At 55.7% G+C, this 16,760-nt stretch overlaps 1 protein-coding gene across 1 annotated transcript in view; it reads right to left on the bottom strand.

Annotated features, from left to right (window-relative positions):
• Window positions 1-12,087, bottom strand: part of HS3ST6 (heparan sulfate-glucosamine 3-sulfotransferase 6) — a 40,607-nt gene extending 28,520 nt beyond the window's left edge. The window contains exon 1 of the mRNA XM_055708772.1: window positions 11,688-12,087. Within this exon, the coding sequence (XP_055564747.1) occupies window positions 11,688-12,049 (362 nt within the window). The 5' untranslated portion in view covers window positions 12,050-12,087. The remainder of the gene's footprint in view (window positions 1-11,687) is intronic.
• Between the last annotated feature and the right edge of the window lie 4,673 nt (window positions 12,088-16,760).

Here is a 16,760-nt window from a genome sequence, read left to right as displayed (position 1 = left end):
ACGTATGTTCAGCTACCGGATGAAGTGCCGGATCTGACCCTGAGAGCATCCCAGCTGAGCTCGGGAGAGCTTCACAGCCACATTTCTTCCCCAAGGGTATTGGTTACCCTTCCTCTCCATCCCGAACTTGGCTCCAACTTCACCCAACAGAAGGATGATGTCTGGGGACTGTTTTCTGGTCAGGGCACATCACACATGCACCACCCCCCCGCTGTGTAATTCCTCAGCCTACGATGTCACGCAGCCAGAACCCCCTGAACAGCAAGGTGCACGTTAACACTCGAGCTGTGATGGTAACGCTGACATGAGGCTCCCACAGCTGGACACAGCTGGAGTCAGGTTGTCACCTAACCTGGGCAGGATTTAAGCCTGAATTTGCCTTTACTTTAAAGAATGTTTGCCTAGAAAAAAACGTTTAGAAGAGATCTTGCACCACCAGAGTGATTAATGCTAAAAAGGAATCGCTCGTTCAAGGTTCCTGTTCAGTAACTCAAGTTTTATGAACCTTTTACAAGGCAGAGCCCTTCCTGTGATCCCTGGTAAGCCGCCCCGTGAATGCAGCAAACCTTGACACGCTTCCCCATACACCTCAAAGCAGAGAAATATTAATTTTTAATACACAGAACAAGATCAGAACTGAACACAGCTATCACTTGTTATCCGCCTTGTAACAAGATCAGGATCAAACCGAGCGCGCTCTCAGAGAGGACACGGTGGCTGGCTCACACCCACACTACACATCCCTCCCATCTGTGTGGCAGGTAATTAGCTGGCACGCCAGCTCACAGCCCATGCCTGGGCTAATTATGGCGACCCACTGGGACCGGCGCAGGCTGCACCAGACTCAGCAGCCCCATCTCCTCCCCGAGGCTCCGACGCCACCTTCCCTCACCCGTGGGATGCAGCTGAAGCACCAGAGATGAGCTGCAATGCCCAGCACAGGGCAATGTGACCCCCGCCATTGCAACCCGAGGTCCAGGGCAGGTCTGGGCGACTGTGGCAGCAGTTGTCCTTGGTGGTCTCCTAAAACAGCCCGGGCATGCTGCAGAGACAGGGACCTGCACTAGAGCCTGGGGTGGGGGGGCGGGCACTGGGGACAGCCTTCATCACCGACTAGAAGAAAACGAGGGACCTGGAGAGCCCCAATCATGGAGCTGAGGCACATGAGTGACCTGGAGCCATCTGCCAGTGCTCATAACCCCCACCCTTGCACCTAACCCATGCTGCTTAAGACAAGGTCTGAGCTTCAAACTTGGGCAGCTGCAGAGCACTGCCATCCCTCTGGAACACCTCCCTCTTCACACAAGCTCCAAATAAATAATAAAGCAAGACTTCAGCTGCAGGAGCCGGCCAGGCGCAGCCTGGAGCCCAGAAAAACCTGGCAGGTGAGGGCAGGATGGCACCCGGCCATGGCAGGCTTGGTCCCACTCCTGCACGCAGCCCCTGCCCCAGCCCTGAGTACTGGGATGCTCCCACCATCACCATCAGACCCTTGTCTCCAACACGCGTGCTGATCCGGCAGCAGCACACCCTCCCTGCAGGGCAGGATCAGGTCCTTGGGGATGCTTTTCTCCCTTCTCTTCCCAGCAGCAGCCCAGCCCCTGCCTGCCGGCTCCTTTGTGAAGGAGAGGCACCAGCGGCAGCTCCGCGCCACCCGGGTGGCAGCAGAGCGGATGCAGGTTGTCACGCTTGGGTCTCACACTGTGGGGGGACGTTCAGCTCCCTCCCTCCCCCCAAAATGGGCTTTTCATGGAGACAAATGATCCCTTCCCTCAACAAAACCTAAATTCTCAGCCAAAAGTACTTGGCAGCAGCCCCTTGAAATTTTTCTCATGGCTTGTGTGGCTTAGGAACATGATTTTCTGAAATATAAAAGCACCCGGAGGAAGCAGCTGATGCTCTCGTTGAAGAATAACCCCCTGCCCGCCCTGGCTACACACCCCACCGGGCTGTCGCTCGCAGGGATGCAGCCGGCAGGTCCCGGCCAGCCAGGTCCAAGCAGCTGGGAAAAGCTCTACCCAGCCATCAGCAACCCACCCGGCCCTGGAGAGCCACCACCACAACGGGGCTGTGTCGGCTGGGGATGAGACGGGTGGCCAGCGGTCCCCTCCCGCTCCGCAGCATCCATTGACAAGTGGCAGTGATGAGGGATTGCGCTGACAAGCATCTGATCAATGGCATTTATCGAGCCCCCTCCACGCTCCCAGTAATTGAAGGATTTCTTTCGCTTCCACTCTTATTGACATTTCATCCCTGGCAGGGTGTCCGTGGGGGTGTGCTGTCACTTGGAATTACAGGGGAGCTCAGCAGCACAGGCAAGACTGGGAACAACGGCACGGCATGTGGTGCGAGGCGTTGGGCACGAAGAGACAGGGGAAACCTTTGGGGCACGATCAGCACCCACAGCCTGTCTTGAGAAAGGGAAACAAAATAAAACAATCTGACACAGGACTGCAGAGGCAGCAGAGGCACTGAGGGACCCTGCCCCATGGGTGCGGAGAGGCAGAGCGCTGCGGAGGCAGCTCGGGCACAGCGCGGGCAGCTCGGCCTTCGGCCACGGCCAGGAGGCAAGGGTCTGCTCCCGGGTCTCCTCCTTGGCCACAGCCGGGAGGCAGGGGTCTGCTCCCGGGTCCCCTCCTCGCTGTGCGGCTGTTTGCTTTGTGGGCTTGATTTCACCTGCAGCAAGGAAGAGAGCCTGCTTGCACCCACGGAGCAGCCATCCTGCCCTCGGCCGGGTGCTGGTGCAGGGAGCTGAGCCGGGGGGACAGGCAGCAGCTCTGCCCACTGCCCAGGTCCCCCCAGGACCGGGGTTTGGGATGCTGCAGGCTCCGGAGCAGCTGGGAAGTTGGGCGATGCAGGAGGGTCTGCCAGCCCCTGCCGAGCAGCACCATGCAGTGCCGGGCAGGAGGCAGAGGCGTGATGTGGCCTCCAGGGACGGGACCTGTCACTTGTCCTGTCCCTTCCCATCAATCACCGGCAGGTCCTGGTTGTTGGGGGTTTTTTTCTTGCACAATACGGCGCCTGCCAAAAGCAGCTGCTAAGTCCCCCGCTGAACTGGCCCAAAGGGTGCAGGCAGGGACGGGCGAGGAGATGGGCAATTCTTTATCCCGATGACAGGAACACCCCCTGTGCGCCCACAGGTAGGTGTGCACAGGCATGGACACGCTCACCCGAGCTGTTTAGGGGCTAAGTAATAAATCAATAGCAAAGTGGTCAGCCTTTCCCTCAGCAAGGGCGCTTAACAAGGTCACATCCTTATTCTCTCCAGACTAATGAGTGGAGATTACTAATAAGACCTCAGTGACAAGTGACTATATTAATGTAATTCTCTCCTGCTTGTAATCAATTTTGTGTGTTAACATGCACAGCGATCTTGGCCGCCTGGGATGCCTGTGCCACCCCCAGCACTGCAGAGCTGCTGGCTGGGCTGGGAGAGTGTTTCATTCCCCCTGTAGCCCTGCCTGGCCGTGGGATACCCTCAGCGGGACACGCTCAGTCATACTGAATCACTCCCGAAGAACCCAGCAGCACATCCCACTCCCAAAGTGCTGCCATTCCCCTTGGCCGCCTAAAACATTTCTGTGCTGGTGCTTTAATAGCCCAAACAGCCAAAGTTTTCTGCAACTGCTTACAAGAAGCTCATTTCAGCCATTCCACCCCATATCTGAGCCTCAAACAGTGCTGGTCCCAGACCTCTGCATGCTCCAGGTCGGGGCGGTTCGTGTCCCCAGCAGCACCCGTGCCACAACAGGCATGCTCTGTTTGATCTGTGGCTCTGGAGCACCTCAGCCGTGCAAAGCCTGGACCTCCGCAGGCAGAGCCATCCCTGCTGTCTGCAAACACCGGCAGCACACGGCATCAGGCGTTCACAACCCAGTGCATCGGGATGGCTTGCAGGTTCAAACCCAGTTAGCCGGGCACGCTGCCTCTGTGCCCTGGTTGCCGCCCCCATGGCCTGCCTGCCTGCAATATTCTCCATTTGCATTTCAAACGACTCTCAGACCAAGAGTGACTCACTTAAGAGAGGCATGAATAATTTTGAAGACATTTAGACTTCTGTGATCTGCGAGCTGCCACTGCGCAGGGGGAGGAGGAGGCAAAAACCCAAATGATTTGCTGTGAATTTTCCACCCAGGACTGTTACCACAAAAGGTGAGCATGTAAAACCTGAGCAGCCATGAGCACACCGTGCCCTGAGCACCAACACGTTGGGGCCTCAGACCTTGCCAAGAGGAAAGCCCCCGACTGCACGGCCCAGGACCCCCCCGCAGCCCAGGACGCACGATACATGCTGTGATGCCAGACACACGGTGCCCAGGAGCTCAGGCAGAGCGCCGGTAACTAATGGAGCGGTGCAGGATCAGACCTGCGCCTTCTGCACAGATCTGTACCAGATCCACTTCCCCTGGGCTCCCAGCACATCTGCAGAAAGCTGCAATATATTCCTTGTGTGCAAACACCATGTGTCTGTCATTTCTCTATTACAGAGCAGAGTTGTCCCCCACCCACCCACTCCATTCAGTGGGATGGATTTGGACAAGCCCAGGGTAAGACAGGACGCTAGAGAGATCCGAGTCAGACCCTGCAAACCCTGGCTCATGAGAGCAACACACGGTGTCCCCAGGAGCCCCACAAGCTGCTGGGGAGTGAGGCCTGTGCTTCACATGCTGTGAATCCCCACATCCAGCCCATACATCCTCTTTCAAGGAAAGACTCAGCTTAAACCAGGCCAGTGGTGCTGGTCTGGACCAGACCTGGCCAGGCTTCCTCCACCCCATGCCTCCCAGCCAGGCTTTCAACCACGTGCTTTCCAAAGGCATCCAGGAAGCCATCCAGAACATCCCTCTGCTCCTCACTTTAATAAATTTCTAAACAAATGTACCAGAAAAATGTGGTGGGAGGCACAGAAGGGGCTTCAGGAGTCCCGCTGGTTCCTCTGCTGCCCACTCCCAGGTAAATAAGCTGATGATTTTTCAGGCTGCTGGAGCAGGGTATGGAGGGCAGGCTGGCAGGGGTGCCAGGGCTCGCCAACCCCCTCACTGCCCCGGCACCCGCGGCACCTCCATCGCGCCCACCGCACACGGCTGGTCCTCGCCGCAGGGCGAGAGCGCAGCATGGGAGCAAGGGCAGGTATTAAACCGACCTGCCCGAGATGCTCCACGGAGGAGGGCAGCAGCGGGGGCATCTTGCATGGAGCTGGCTGAGGGCAGAGCAGACCACCTCGAGGGGCTCCGGCGATGCCAGCCTGCCCGAGCCCCGCCAGCCAGCCCAAGAGCTGGGATGTGGGGAAGAAGCCCCCAGGCTGGGGTCTCGCCCAGCTCCTGGAGCTCCTGGAGCCCCACCTCGTTCTGGGGCAGAGCATGGTCACGTAGGACACGGGAGCATCCTTCTGACGCCGGCTGGCTCCCTAAGCAGGAGGATTTCCAAAGCCCTTTGAAAACCCATTTAGAGCTAAGTCCTGGTATTAAACCTGGCCTTTCATTAGTCAGGTTTTCACTCTCTGCCCGAGCCTGTTTCAGCAAAAAGTTTTTTAAAAGGTCAGGAAGAAGCTTTTAAGCATATTTGCCAATTAACTATTGTAACCCCCTCCTCGCCTCGACGCGAGCTGCCCACTTCCGTCTCAGGGGATGGTAATTACCGTTTTATAAATAAGCTTTGAACTCTCTTAAGTAATAGTCTCTCCTTGCATAAAAGCACCCTCTAAATCCACTGGCCTTTTCCGCCTTCTGTCACTGTCTGCATCTAAAAATAATCTAGGAAAAAACCCCATAATACTTCTAAGAAGAAACTCCAAAACTCACTCTCACTCCGTGATGACTATTTCTCCAGCCCCTCAATAATTTAACCAACAGAAACCTCGCAGCTTTCACTGCTGTATGTGAACTTTTCATGATATTTGACATCTTTTCAGAAGTTCTCTAGAGTTACATGTAAGTGATAAAAAAACCTGTCTATGCTTATACGCTTAAATTCCAGGCCCCTGAGGTTACAGAAGAGTAACCAGGGGAGCACAAGAAAAAAGGCATGAATACAGAAGTATTTTCTAAAGGTATTGGTTCACATAATATTCGTTTTTAAAACCAGCCCCATGATTTCTAGGTGTCCAGCTTTATGGATTGATTTAAGCAGCCTGCAATAGCAACACTGGAAACCCTTTAGACACTCAGGTCACTCCTGCACACCCCACTGCACAGCCTGGATATAAACCCACCATTTATTTAAAAGACAGCAACAGGGAAAGCCTTCCTGGCTCGGGAAGACCGCAACTCGTTCCACTCTGCAAGTCACAGCGTTTGTCCCAGAAGCGGCAGCCAACGTGCCGCCTGAACCGCCTCAGCCTGACACTACCTACGTACCGACGTGCGGAACGACCCGGCTCTGCGTCACCTTGCACCGAGCCAGGCTGGAACTCAGAGCCACGGACCTGCTGGCACCAGCAAGCACCACTGCGTGGGCTTCGGTGGGCTTCGGATGAGGGACACGGCTTGGGAGCCGCCACGTGAAAGCAAGGGAATAACGTCAGTGGGAAAGCGCGGGGCAGGAGGGCCAAGTCATGCTCCTTGCCCCATCGCACCCTCGCTGCCGGGGGGAACAGCCCCCTAAACAAGGCAGGCACAGCCCCCCTGCCTGCCCTCAATAACATCAGCCTCGGATGCCTTTAAACAGTTTCAAATGTTAATTCCTCGTCATGGCAGTAAAAGCTATTTTTAATCCCACGTGAAAGCAGTTTGCAGCAGACCAAACTTTGCACGTATTGCAGATCGCTCATCGAGCCCAGGCAGTGCAGTAAAACATGGGCACGCCGTCGCGGGGAGCCCTGGCTGGCTGCTATGGACGCACACAGCGCTTAAGCCCTGTACTAAGTGTAGAGCTGGGACCTAAACATTGCATAAAAGCAAATCCAAGCCACTGTCCATTAAATAAAAGCTTCAAAACATCTTCTTCATAGTTACAAAATCACAGCTTTTTCTCAGGTTTCCCGTATTTTTCCTTGGCATTTTAGGATTTACTTTCCAACCATGGGGCTGAGGATAGGGGAAGCTGACACAGAAAGGCTCTATTTTTGTAAAGAAAGTTTAAAAAAAAAAGAAAGAAGAGATCACGAAGTAATCAACCCAAGAAGCACGCTGTAGGACTGAGTTTCTGCAAATGCACCAAGAAAAACAAGGGCCACTCTCAGCTGCGGAGCCCTGAAACGTGAGTCCATCAGGAGACCAGATTAGCTGGTGTCAATGAATAAAGATAATGTCCCGGTGCAGGTCTCAGTGCATCGCCATCTGACTCCTCACAAGATTCTTTTGTCTCTTCCCACCTATGTATTTCTTAAACGCGCCTGTGAAAAGCTCTCCCTGGAAAGGGATACAAGCTCCGTGCCAAAACGCAGCCTGGTGACTCCAGAGTAGCTGAAATGTCAGGTTTTATTCAAGAGCTTGTGCTATAGTGTGTCTTGATCTGTCTGTACAATCACAACACACACAAAAACCCCTCAAGGCATCTACTTAGCTCTACTTTTCAACTGCCAATAACACTCACAGCAAAAGTCAAAAGAGCAGCGCTGGAGCCGCGTCCTTTCCCTGCCGCTCAAAGGCTTCAGGGTTGCAAGGTTCGGAGATAACAAAGTCCGGCTCAAGAAATCCTGGATGCCTTTCAAGAACGTTATTAGCTCCCATGAATGAGTTTGAAGTGGGGGGGGAAACACAGAAAAACACAACAAACCCACATCGCATGTAGCAGCTCTCTCCATCCGCCTCCCCCGGGCACACACAGATGCTCCCAAGCTGGGACCCCCCCAGCACTGTTTAACAGAAGCACAGTGTAATGCATGACGAACCACATGAAAAGTTCCTCCCCCTGCATGCAAACCTGCATGCGCTGCATCTGATCAAAAGGGAAAATGGCAATAAAAAGCTAAATTCAGCCTCCGAGAGGTTCAGAGCTCTGGGACGGCTCTGCAGCACCAGAGGATGCTCAGCGGCGGTGCCTGCTCCAGCCTGGCCACTCACCGGCAGGCGGTTGCCAACTGTGACTAACCATCCCATAGCAGATTTTACTGCTTCTGGCCCAAACCGTGAAAACATAAAGAATTCTTTACAATTCCTATGAATTGCAGTGTGCTCCACCAGCCAGGGCGCAGTTGCCCAGAGCACAATCCCAGCAGCTGCTGCCTTGTGTGTGCTTCGCCCGGGACGCCAAGGGTCGCGGGGAGCCCTGGCCCTGTGTAATTCTCCCTTTGGCTAGCGGAAAAACAGCAGGAAGGGAAGGCGGAAAAGAGGGACTCGGATGATAGATCATACCTGGAAACACAAGACAGAGGAAAAGCATCACTGCAAAGTTTCAGCAGATGGAGACAAGGAAACTATTCTTCGGAAAAGCTACATCAGGCTGATGCCCTCAGCATCCATACCCGCAAACTCTCTCTGATGCAAACCAGTGTCTGCAAAGCCCTGTCCCTGCACTGCCTGCATGCCCCAAAGCCGCTGTTATCCGCCCTGTCTCCAGCCCTTGTCCCCGCAGCACCGGCACGGCCGAGGCTGCACCGAATTACAGTGCAAGGCAGATGGAGCGGTCCAAACCCCTGAGCAACACCAGGCAGCTGCGTGGAAAACCAGCCCAGATCCGGCAGCCAAAAAGGGAACAGTCCCATGGCAAAGATCTCAGTGACACCCCCCAAATGTCACCAGCGGAGCAGTGTCCGCCAGAGAGCCCACTGGGGCATGGAGCCCACAGCTCCGCTCGCACAGGCATCGCATGAAATGCAAATGCCTCGAGCACCCCAAATGCTGCTGGTGACCTCGACTCTGTTCCCCCTCACACAGAGGTCCCTGAGCTCAACGCAGGTGCTGCTCTGCAGACAGAGAGGGGGTTACACCCCTTACACTCTGCAGTGACTTGGCCCACAAGCGCAGTTTTTCACAATTCACACCAGCAAGGGCAGAATTTGGCCCCGCACCGTCAGGCTGGATGTCTCTTCAGATTTTTGCAATGATGTTCTAAATATCACCCGCAAACATCTCAGGTTCAGTTACGTTCCTCCCGTTGGCCATCGCCCACACTCCCCCAAAGATGGCCCAGCCAGCCAACACGTCCCCCTGGTCCCCAAACGGGACACCCGCGCTCCCCGGAGCGCTGCGCCAGCACAGGGGCAGGCACGCCACCATCACGTCTTCTTTTTATTTATGTTTATATGAGGCAGTACTGAGTGCCAAAAAAAATAAAACAGTGTTTTGCTTTAGGATAAAATGTCACGTTATGCTTGGATTATCCACTAGGTAATTTATGTTGCAGTCTAGAAAAGGTGTTTAATCTCCTCATAATTAGCTAAACCTATAATAACTCAAGGAATTTTGCACGAGATGCTTGCTGCTTTTGCAGACCATCTTCTTTTCACTAGCAAAAAAAACTACTCCAAAAAAAAGGGACTTTGGGCTATTTCAAATTTAAATAAAATAAAACACTCAGTAAGAATAGATGGTTTCAGTCAGTAGCTTACAACATTATAACGTAAACTACTCGGCACCCACAAGCAGATACTCCAGCAGTGAAACTGCTACAGGACTGAACGACCAAGAAAGAACAAACTAATTCTGTGGCAATATTTCCAAGGGAATATTTTTTCCCCCACATTTACTTAAGACAAGCAACGACCTACAGGTGCCTTCGGGCCAAATATCTTGGCATGAAAAGCAGTTGGTGTAATTTTGGTTTCCTAGCAAGTTCAAATATTTTAAAAATGTTTACACCACTTTGAGATACTCATTGGAAAAACCTGAACTTCTGTCCAACTTCTATTTTCCTCCGCTCCAACACACCCCAGCTTTAAACATTTAGCTCTGTCTGGCTTTCTGGAGGAAAAAAACCCCTCAGTATAGGAAGGTCTTATAGGAAGACAAAACAAGAGAGGCAAGGAGAAGAGAAAACTAAGGAAAATAGTTGTGCATGTGATTGAAAACACACTTATTCTATGCAGAGTTAAAGCAAAACATCTACTGATTTTTTTTCTCACTAGGAAGGATGCAACTTCTTCCCAGCACAGCACAGCACTTCCCCGTGCTGCATCTGGCCACACCGAAAACCTTCCCTGCTCGATTTCTCCAAATTTACCATAACCATATGCAGAATCATCTTAAAACATCTCGCTGGTATCAGGCCAGGCTCCCTGCAAGCACTTACAGCACTAAAAACTCACTACACAGCAATCCAAAACTAAGATTTATTTATTCTTCTCTCAGTGTGGTCCATCCTGCAAACGTCTCACTGGACTATGGCGAGCGATATGAAAACGTTCGATCTTCCACACTTTAATTATGTGCTCACAGTCATTAAACTCCCATTCTGCCAAGCACGATCTATCTTGTAATCCTCGCCCAAAAAGATTAGTTATCATCATTATTGTTTCTAGAGCAGCGTAGATACAAATGGAACTGAGAAATGAGCTAATAAATCACGGCAATATTAATACAGTCATAAAAATAAGTGCGCTACTTACTGTGTTTGAAGGTGTGTTAAGTCAATAACTTTACAGCCCAGATGTGGTCTTACAGAGCCGAAATCCTGCGTGTAAAATTACCACTAAAATTACACTTTCCATTAAACACGCTGATTTTCACAGGTTATTATTTTGGCGAGGACTGCCAAATTTGCAGCCTCCCCCAAAACATCGGGAAACATTAAGAGCATGTAAGAAATACAGTATTCCCGCGGGGCTCGGGGAGAATAGGATGGAGAGGCAGGAAGGACAGGGAGAGCTACTCCTTTTATTATTTTCAGATGTTTTCACCGAGAACACCGCCGTGCTTTTACAAATCTACACATTTGGACTCTCTTCAAAATAACGGACCAGATTCTTTCACTGGCTTCAAGGGACTTAGAGCTCCGGCTTCATTTGGCCCGGCCACTCCGGAGCTGGCCAGGAGACGGGAGTTTAATAGACACCACATGCACAGTAGCTGCTCTTCCGAAGGCTTTATCGCCTGAAGAGTTCAATTCTATTGAAATCCTCAAAACCCAACCAAGTCCCTTGAATCAATACAGCTCTGCCCTTTGACACAAACCTACCGAGGAATTTGGGCGATACTGGTTTACCCTCCCCTCCGCTGGCTCCCTGTTCCGAGGTGCAGCGAGGATCAAACCCACTCCTGCAAGCCCAGGTCCTCGCTCCCTTTATTTTTATAAGCCACTCGAATAAAATAATTCCTAAAGGAACCCAGTGGGGAAACAGTGGGATGGCTGAGAATAAAGCGTTAAAGGTTAAAATCGCAAAGCCTAGATAATTAAAAAAAAGCAAATTTCTGCTGCCGGCCGTCCTACCACCTGTCCCCGGCTGGCTGAGCTGTGGGATGGGGGACACGGGGGGACACGGGACCGGCTCTCGCACTCCCACTGCTCCCCACTTCAGCAGCGGCCCCCAGCCCAGCGAAGCGGGGGTCAAAGCTGCCACCCCCGGGATCCCGCAGCTCGGCTCCAGCCGCATCCCCGCCAGGGACTCGCATCCGTGTGCGTCCCCCCCCGTCCTGCCCCCCCCCCGCCATCCCAGCCCCTTGAACCCCCGTTATCCCCCGGGACCTGCCGCGCCCGGACCAGCCTGTTGCAGAACAACCCCGTCGCTGCACGGGAAGCAATTAAACGCGGCTCGGCGCTCAATCACCGCCCGCCGGAGCCCCCCCCCTCCGCCGCCCCGCCGCCGTTACCTGTACCAGCGCAGCCCTTTCTCGTAGCACCTGTCGAAGAAGTGGGGCTCGGCGCCCACCGCCCGCACCCCGGGGTGCGCCCGCAGGAACTCCAGCAGCGCCCGCGTCCCGCCCTTCTTCACGCCCACGATGATGGCCTGGGGGAACCGCCGGCTGCCCCCCGCCGCCCCCGGCCCCGGCCCCGCCGCCCCCGGCCCCGCGCCGTCGGGGAGCGCGGCGGGCGGCAGCAGCAGGGCGGGCGGCAGCGGCTCGCAGGGCCCCGGCAGGCAGTAGAAGAAGTAGGTGAAGAAGAGGATCATGGTGAGGAGCAGCGAGGCGCGGCGGCCCCCGACGGGTCCCAGCAGCCGCCCGCTACATCCCATCGGGGGCCGCTCCCGGCCCCGCCGGGCAGCGCATCCCGCGCCCCCCCCCCGCCCCCCCCCCCCGCCTCCCGCGCTCCCCTCCGCGCCGCTCCGCGCGCTCCCGGCCCGACCCCTCCCCGCGCCCACCCGGCCCGGCCCGGCCCGCCCCTCGCGCGCCGCCCCCACGCCCACCCGCGGGGCGGGGGAGGGCGCGGGACACGCGTGGGGCACCGGCGGGGCAGCCCCCGGCCCCGGGCAGCCCCCGCACGCCCCCGCCCCCGCCGCGGCGGAGGGAAGCGCTCCCAGCCCCAGCGCGCCGGCGGGATGCGTTTTCCCGTGTTTTCCCGAGGTTTCTCATCTTTTCCCGTCTTTTCCCATCTTTTCCCATGTTTTCCTGTCTTTTCGCATCTTCTCACATCATCTTCCCCCGTCTTTTCCCATGTATCTTTTCCCGTCTTTTCCCATGTTTTCCTCTTTTCCCATCTTCTCACATCTTCGCCCATCATCTTCCCGATCTTTTCCCGTCTTTTCCCATGTTTTCCTGTCTTTTCACATCTTCTCACTTCTTCGCCCATCATCTTCCCGATCTTTTCCCGTCTTTCCCCATGTTTTCCTGTCTTTTTGCATCTTCTCACATCTTCGCCCATCATATTCCCAATATTTTCCCGTCTTTTCCCATGTTTTCCTCTTTTCCCATCTTCTCACATCTTCACCCATCGTCTTCCCAATCTTTTCCTGTCTTTTCCCATGTTTTCCTGTCTTTTCGCATCTTCTCACATCTTCCCCATCATCTTCTCCCATCTTTTCCCATGTATCTTTTCCCATGATTTCCCATGTTTTCTTGTCTTTTCCCACCTTCCCCCATCATCTTCCCCCATCTTTTCCCATGTATCTTTTCCCATCTTTTCCCATCTTCTCACATCTTTTCCCACCTGATTTTCTCCCCTGCCTCCAACTTCCAGGGCTGCAGCGGGTATTTTCAACCGTTGCCATCAAGCGAAGGGCTGCGGCTCGGCAGTGGTGCAGGTTCCCAGGCGGGCACCGGGCTGGAAATAGCAAGCTGTGGCCAGGATGGCAGCCCAGTGCCATGCAATTAGCGAGCGGCACCAGGTGAGGCAGCGCTAATTGGGCTGCAAGAGCTGCTGCTGCAGGTGTGGAAACACAAACCCAATGCACATGTATTTATTGTTTGGGATGGGAAGGACAGCCCTGGGTTTCCACCCATTCCTTTGCACCTTCCAAAATAAGCCTAAAAGCAGCAGTTTCCGATTTAAAATGTCCATGGGTAATGGACAGTGGAGTGGGGTGAGGTGGTTTTCCTGCTGCAGGAACCCCATTCCCTGGGTGCCAGAGCAGTCTGCATCCCGGGTGCTAAATAAATCCTGTCCAGCAATCAGTGACACGTGGGAGCTGGACCCCACAGGCAGCATCCCTGGGTACCGTTGGGCAGGCCTGGGCCTCACGTGCAGCAACGGCAGCATCCTGGCTTGCTCCTGCCCTCCTGTGCCATCACCAAACGCAACACAGCCAAGACCCAGCCGTGGGGTGCCCATGCCTGGGGGTCCCCTGGGGCCATCGTGCCTCAGACCCGCTCTGGCTTCACTCAACTGCCCCAGGGTCCATCCCACCACACGCCTCAAAACACTGAGGCTGATTTCCAGCCTTGTGCTAAAGCCTTCCTTTTTGGTATCTGAAATCAGCACGGTCTTAATTAACCTATTAATATAATTAGCTCTTTTTATAATTAGATCCCCTGAGCCTTGCAAGAGCTGGAGCACAGCAGGGAGGGGGAGCTCTGTGGGCTGAGACCAGAGGGAGTGCAGAGCTGAGCAAAGCCAGTGGCTTCGGGAGGCAGCGATGCTGCTGCACAGCTGTATGCTGCCACAGCTGCACCGTGGCATGCTTGTACAATGGCACAGCTGCAAGGTGACGGGCTGCAGGGTGGCAGGGCAGCAGGGTGGCAGGGCTGTGCAATGGCCAGGCTGCAGGGTGGCAGGGCAGCAGGGTGGCAAGGTGACACAGCTGCACAGTGGCCAGGCTGCATGGTGGCTGGCTGCAGGGTGGCCAGGCTGCAGGGTGACACAGCTGCAGGGTGGCAGGACTGTGCAATGGCCTGGCTGCAGGGTGACACAGCTGCAGGGTGGCAGGGCTGCAGGGTGGCAGTGTGACACAGCTGCAGGGTGACAGGGCTGCAGGGTGACACAACTGCTGGATGAAAGGGCTTCAGGGTGGCAGGGTGACACAGCTGCAGGGTGACGGGGCTGCAGGATGGCAGGGTGACACAGCTGCAGGGTGACAGGGTGGCAGGGTGACACAGCTACAGAGCAGCAGGGCTGTCCAATGGCCGGGCTGCAGGGTGACACAGCTGCAGTGTGGCAGGGCTGCCAGGGTGACAGGGCTGCCGGGTGACATGGGTGCAGGGCAGCAGGGTGACACAGCTGCAGGGTGGCAGGGCTGCCAGGGTGACAGGGTGGCAGGGCTGCAGGGTGGCAGGGCTGCCAGGGTGGCAGGGCTGCAGGGTGACACAGCTGCAAGGTGGCAGGGCTGCCAGGGTGACAGGGTTGCAGGGTGGCTGGGCTGCAGGGTGGCATGGGTGCAGGGCAGCAGGGTGACACGGCTGCAGGGTGGCTGGGCTGCAGGGTGGCATGGCTGCAGGGCAGCAGGGTGACAGGGCTGCAGGGTGACATGGGTGCAGGGTGACAGGGCAGCAGGGTGGCAGCGGGACAGGGCTTTGTGCCCTCTCGTGGCTGGTGCTGGGCGGCTGTGCTGAGCTGCCTGGCCCTGCACAGCAGCTTTTCAACGAGAGGAAATAACTGCGCGAGCGCGATGGAGATCCCTTCCAACTCGTAACGCAAAGGTTCCCCAGGGAAAAACGAGGAGGAAAGATTATGACAAGGAAGTGAATCTGTTATCGGGAGCAGTCTGATAAATAAAAACGCATCCAAAATCTGCCGTGCAGCACTTGCCAGCTCTTGTCGGGTTTACGTAAGCGATTAGAAATAGGAACTGTTTCACCGCCGGCGAGAGTGGGTGGGAGCTGCTCCAGCCCCCTGTTTGGGTTCGGGGGGGGCTTGTTGTTGGAAAATGCCAATTTGTCAAAATAGAAATGTTTGGCAAGAATACATCCATTTTGACAAAGTACTGTCAAAACACAGCCAGGGAAACTCTGGAAAGGCGGAGGAGGGAGCACAGCACAGCACAGCACACCCACCCTCCTCTTCCCCAGCCGAGGGGATCCCTCGGGCCGCAGGGCTGGGGAGTGGGCGCAGCGATGCCTCTCGGCACTGCCAGCTGCCCACCAGTGCCACCGGCACTGCCCTGTCTCAGCGCTTGCCGCTGCTCGGGCACGGTTGGAGGAGCAGCGCCTTTTCCTTTCGCAACTTCAGAATTGGGGGAAAAGGCTTAAAAGGTGCTCGGGGCTCACTGCGGGGCCAGGTGCCCGGGGTGAGGAGTGGAAGCACCCAGCACTCAGGGCTTCCCCAGCCCTTCGGTGGCCCTACAAGAGGGTCCCCAGCTTCAGCTGAGACCCCACCAGACAAGGACCAGCTCCCTGCCTTGCCCGTAACTCACGCAGTTAAGGACAACAAGCACTCAGGTGCAATTTTTTAGCAAAATTAGAACATTTTGTTTGGAAAAAAAGGAGTTCTGAAGCAACCAGCTCGGATGCCCCCTGTGCTCCGTGCCCTTGGCAGGCAGCAGCCACCCTCACATCTCCGTGGCCACCCAAGGATGGCTGTGCAGGACACGGGACATGGTTCCTCTCTGATCCCCTGTCCCCTGCCAGGGCACTGCGTGCCTTCCAGCTCCAGTAACACACCTTCACCTGCAGCTCTGACAACACAAGCTGCCGCAGAGCACAGCTTTCCACCAGCTTGGTGAGCCCATCGAAAGGTTGGGATGCCGGTGGTGCTGGTGTCCGGCACGGCACGGGGCTGCCTCCCCGGGGCAGGAGCAATGCTGCTGCAATAGGCACCGATGTGTTCGCACCAAGGAGCCAAAGCCGGGCAGGCAGCGAGCAGCATGGCATGGAGCCAGCACCAGTCGTGGTGCAGGGCTGGGTATGGTGTTGGCAGGATTTATCCTCGCCCCTGGGGAGAGCAGGGATAGGCACTGCCGTACCCTGCACCCCAACACCTCAGCTTGCTCCCCAGGCTGGTGCACACCACGCTCCCTGCCCTGGGTCGCTGCATAAGCCCTGGCATCAGGGCTCTGCACCCTTGGGTGGCACCCATGGCCCCAGGGGGGCTGGTGGTGGTGGCCCCACAGGCACCCCCAGAGCACAGCCAGTCCCCAGGGCTGCTCACGGCACGCAGGAGACACCGGGCTGCTCTGGCAGAGGCAGATGAAAGTGTTTGGGGCTGTCAGTGGTGTTATGGATGGGCTGCGAGCGCTGGCGGGGAGCAGACACAGACACTGCGGATGTGGAGGGAGACTCCACGTTTCCAGCCCCTGATTGATGAGACACGAGTGCTGGCCACTTCACTTACTATATCACCGTTGCCTCAGCCCTGCACCAGGACAAGGGTGCTTTGAACCTCAGAGATGATTATCTCCACTGAAGGAGTCATGTTTCTCCCCTGGGGTCCCAGCAGGAGCGAGCGGGTCCCCAGGAAGCCCCATGACCTGGCTGATGGCTCAGCTGCTCCCCAGGGACTGGGTGCTACAGCAGCCTTGGGGCAGCTGGGGCACCGTGGCTGTGTGGAGGAAGATGCTCCACAGAGGGGCTGGAGTG

The sequence above is a fragment of the Falco cherrug genome, chromosome 4 (genome assembly GCF_023634085.1).
Source record: "Falco cherrug isolate bFalChe1 chromosome 4, bFalChe1.pri, whole genome shotgun sequence".
NCBI lineage: Eukaryota > Metazoa > Chordata > Aves > Falconiformes > Falconidae > Falco > Falco cherrug.
This window is presented reverse-complemented; position numbering and strand designations above follow the sequence as displayed.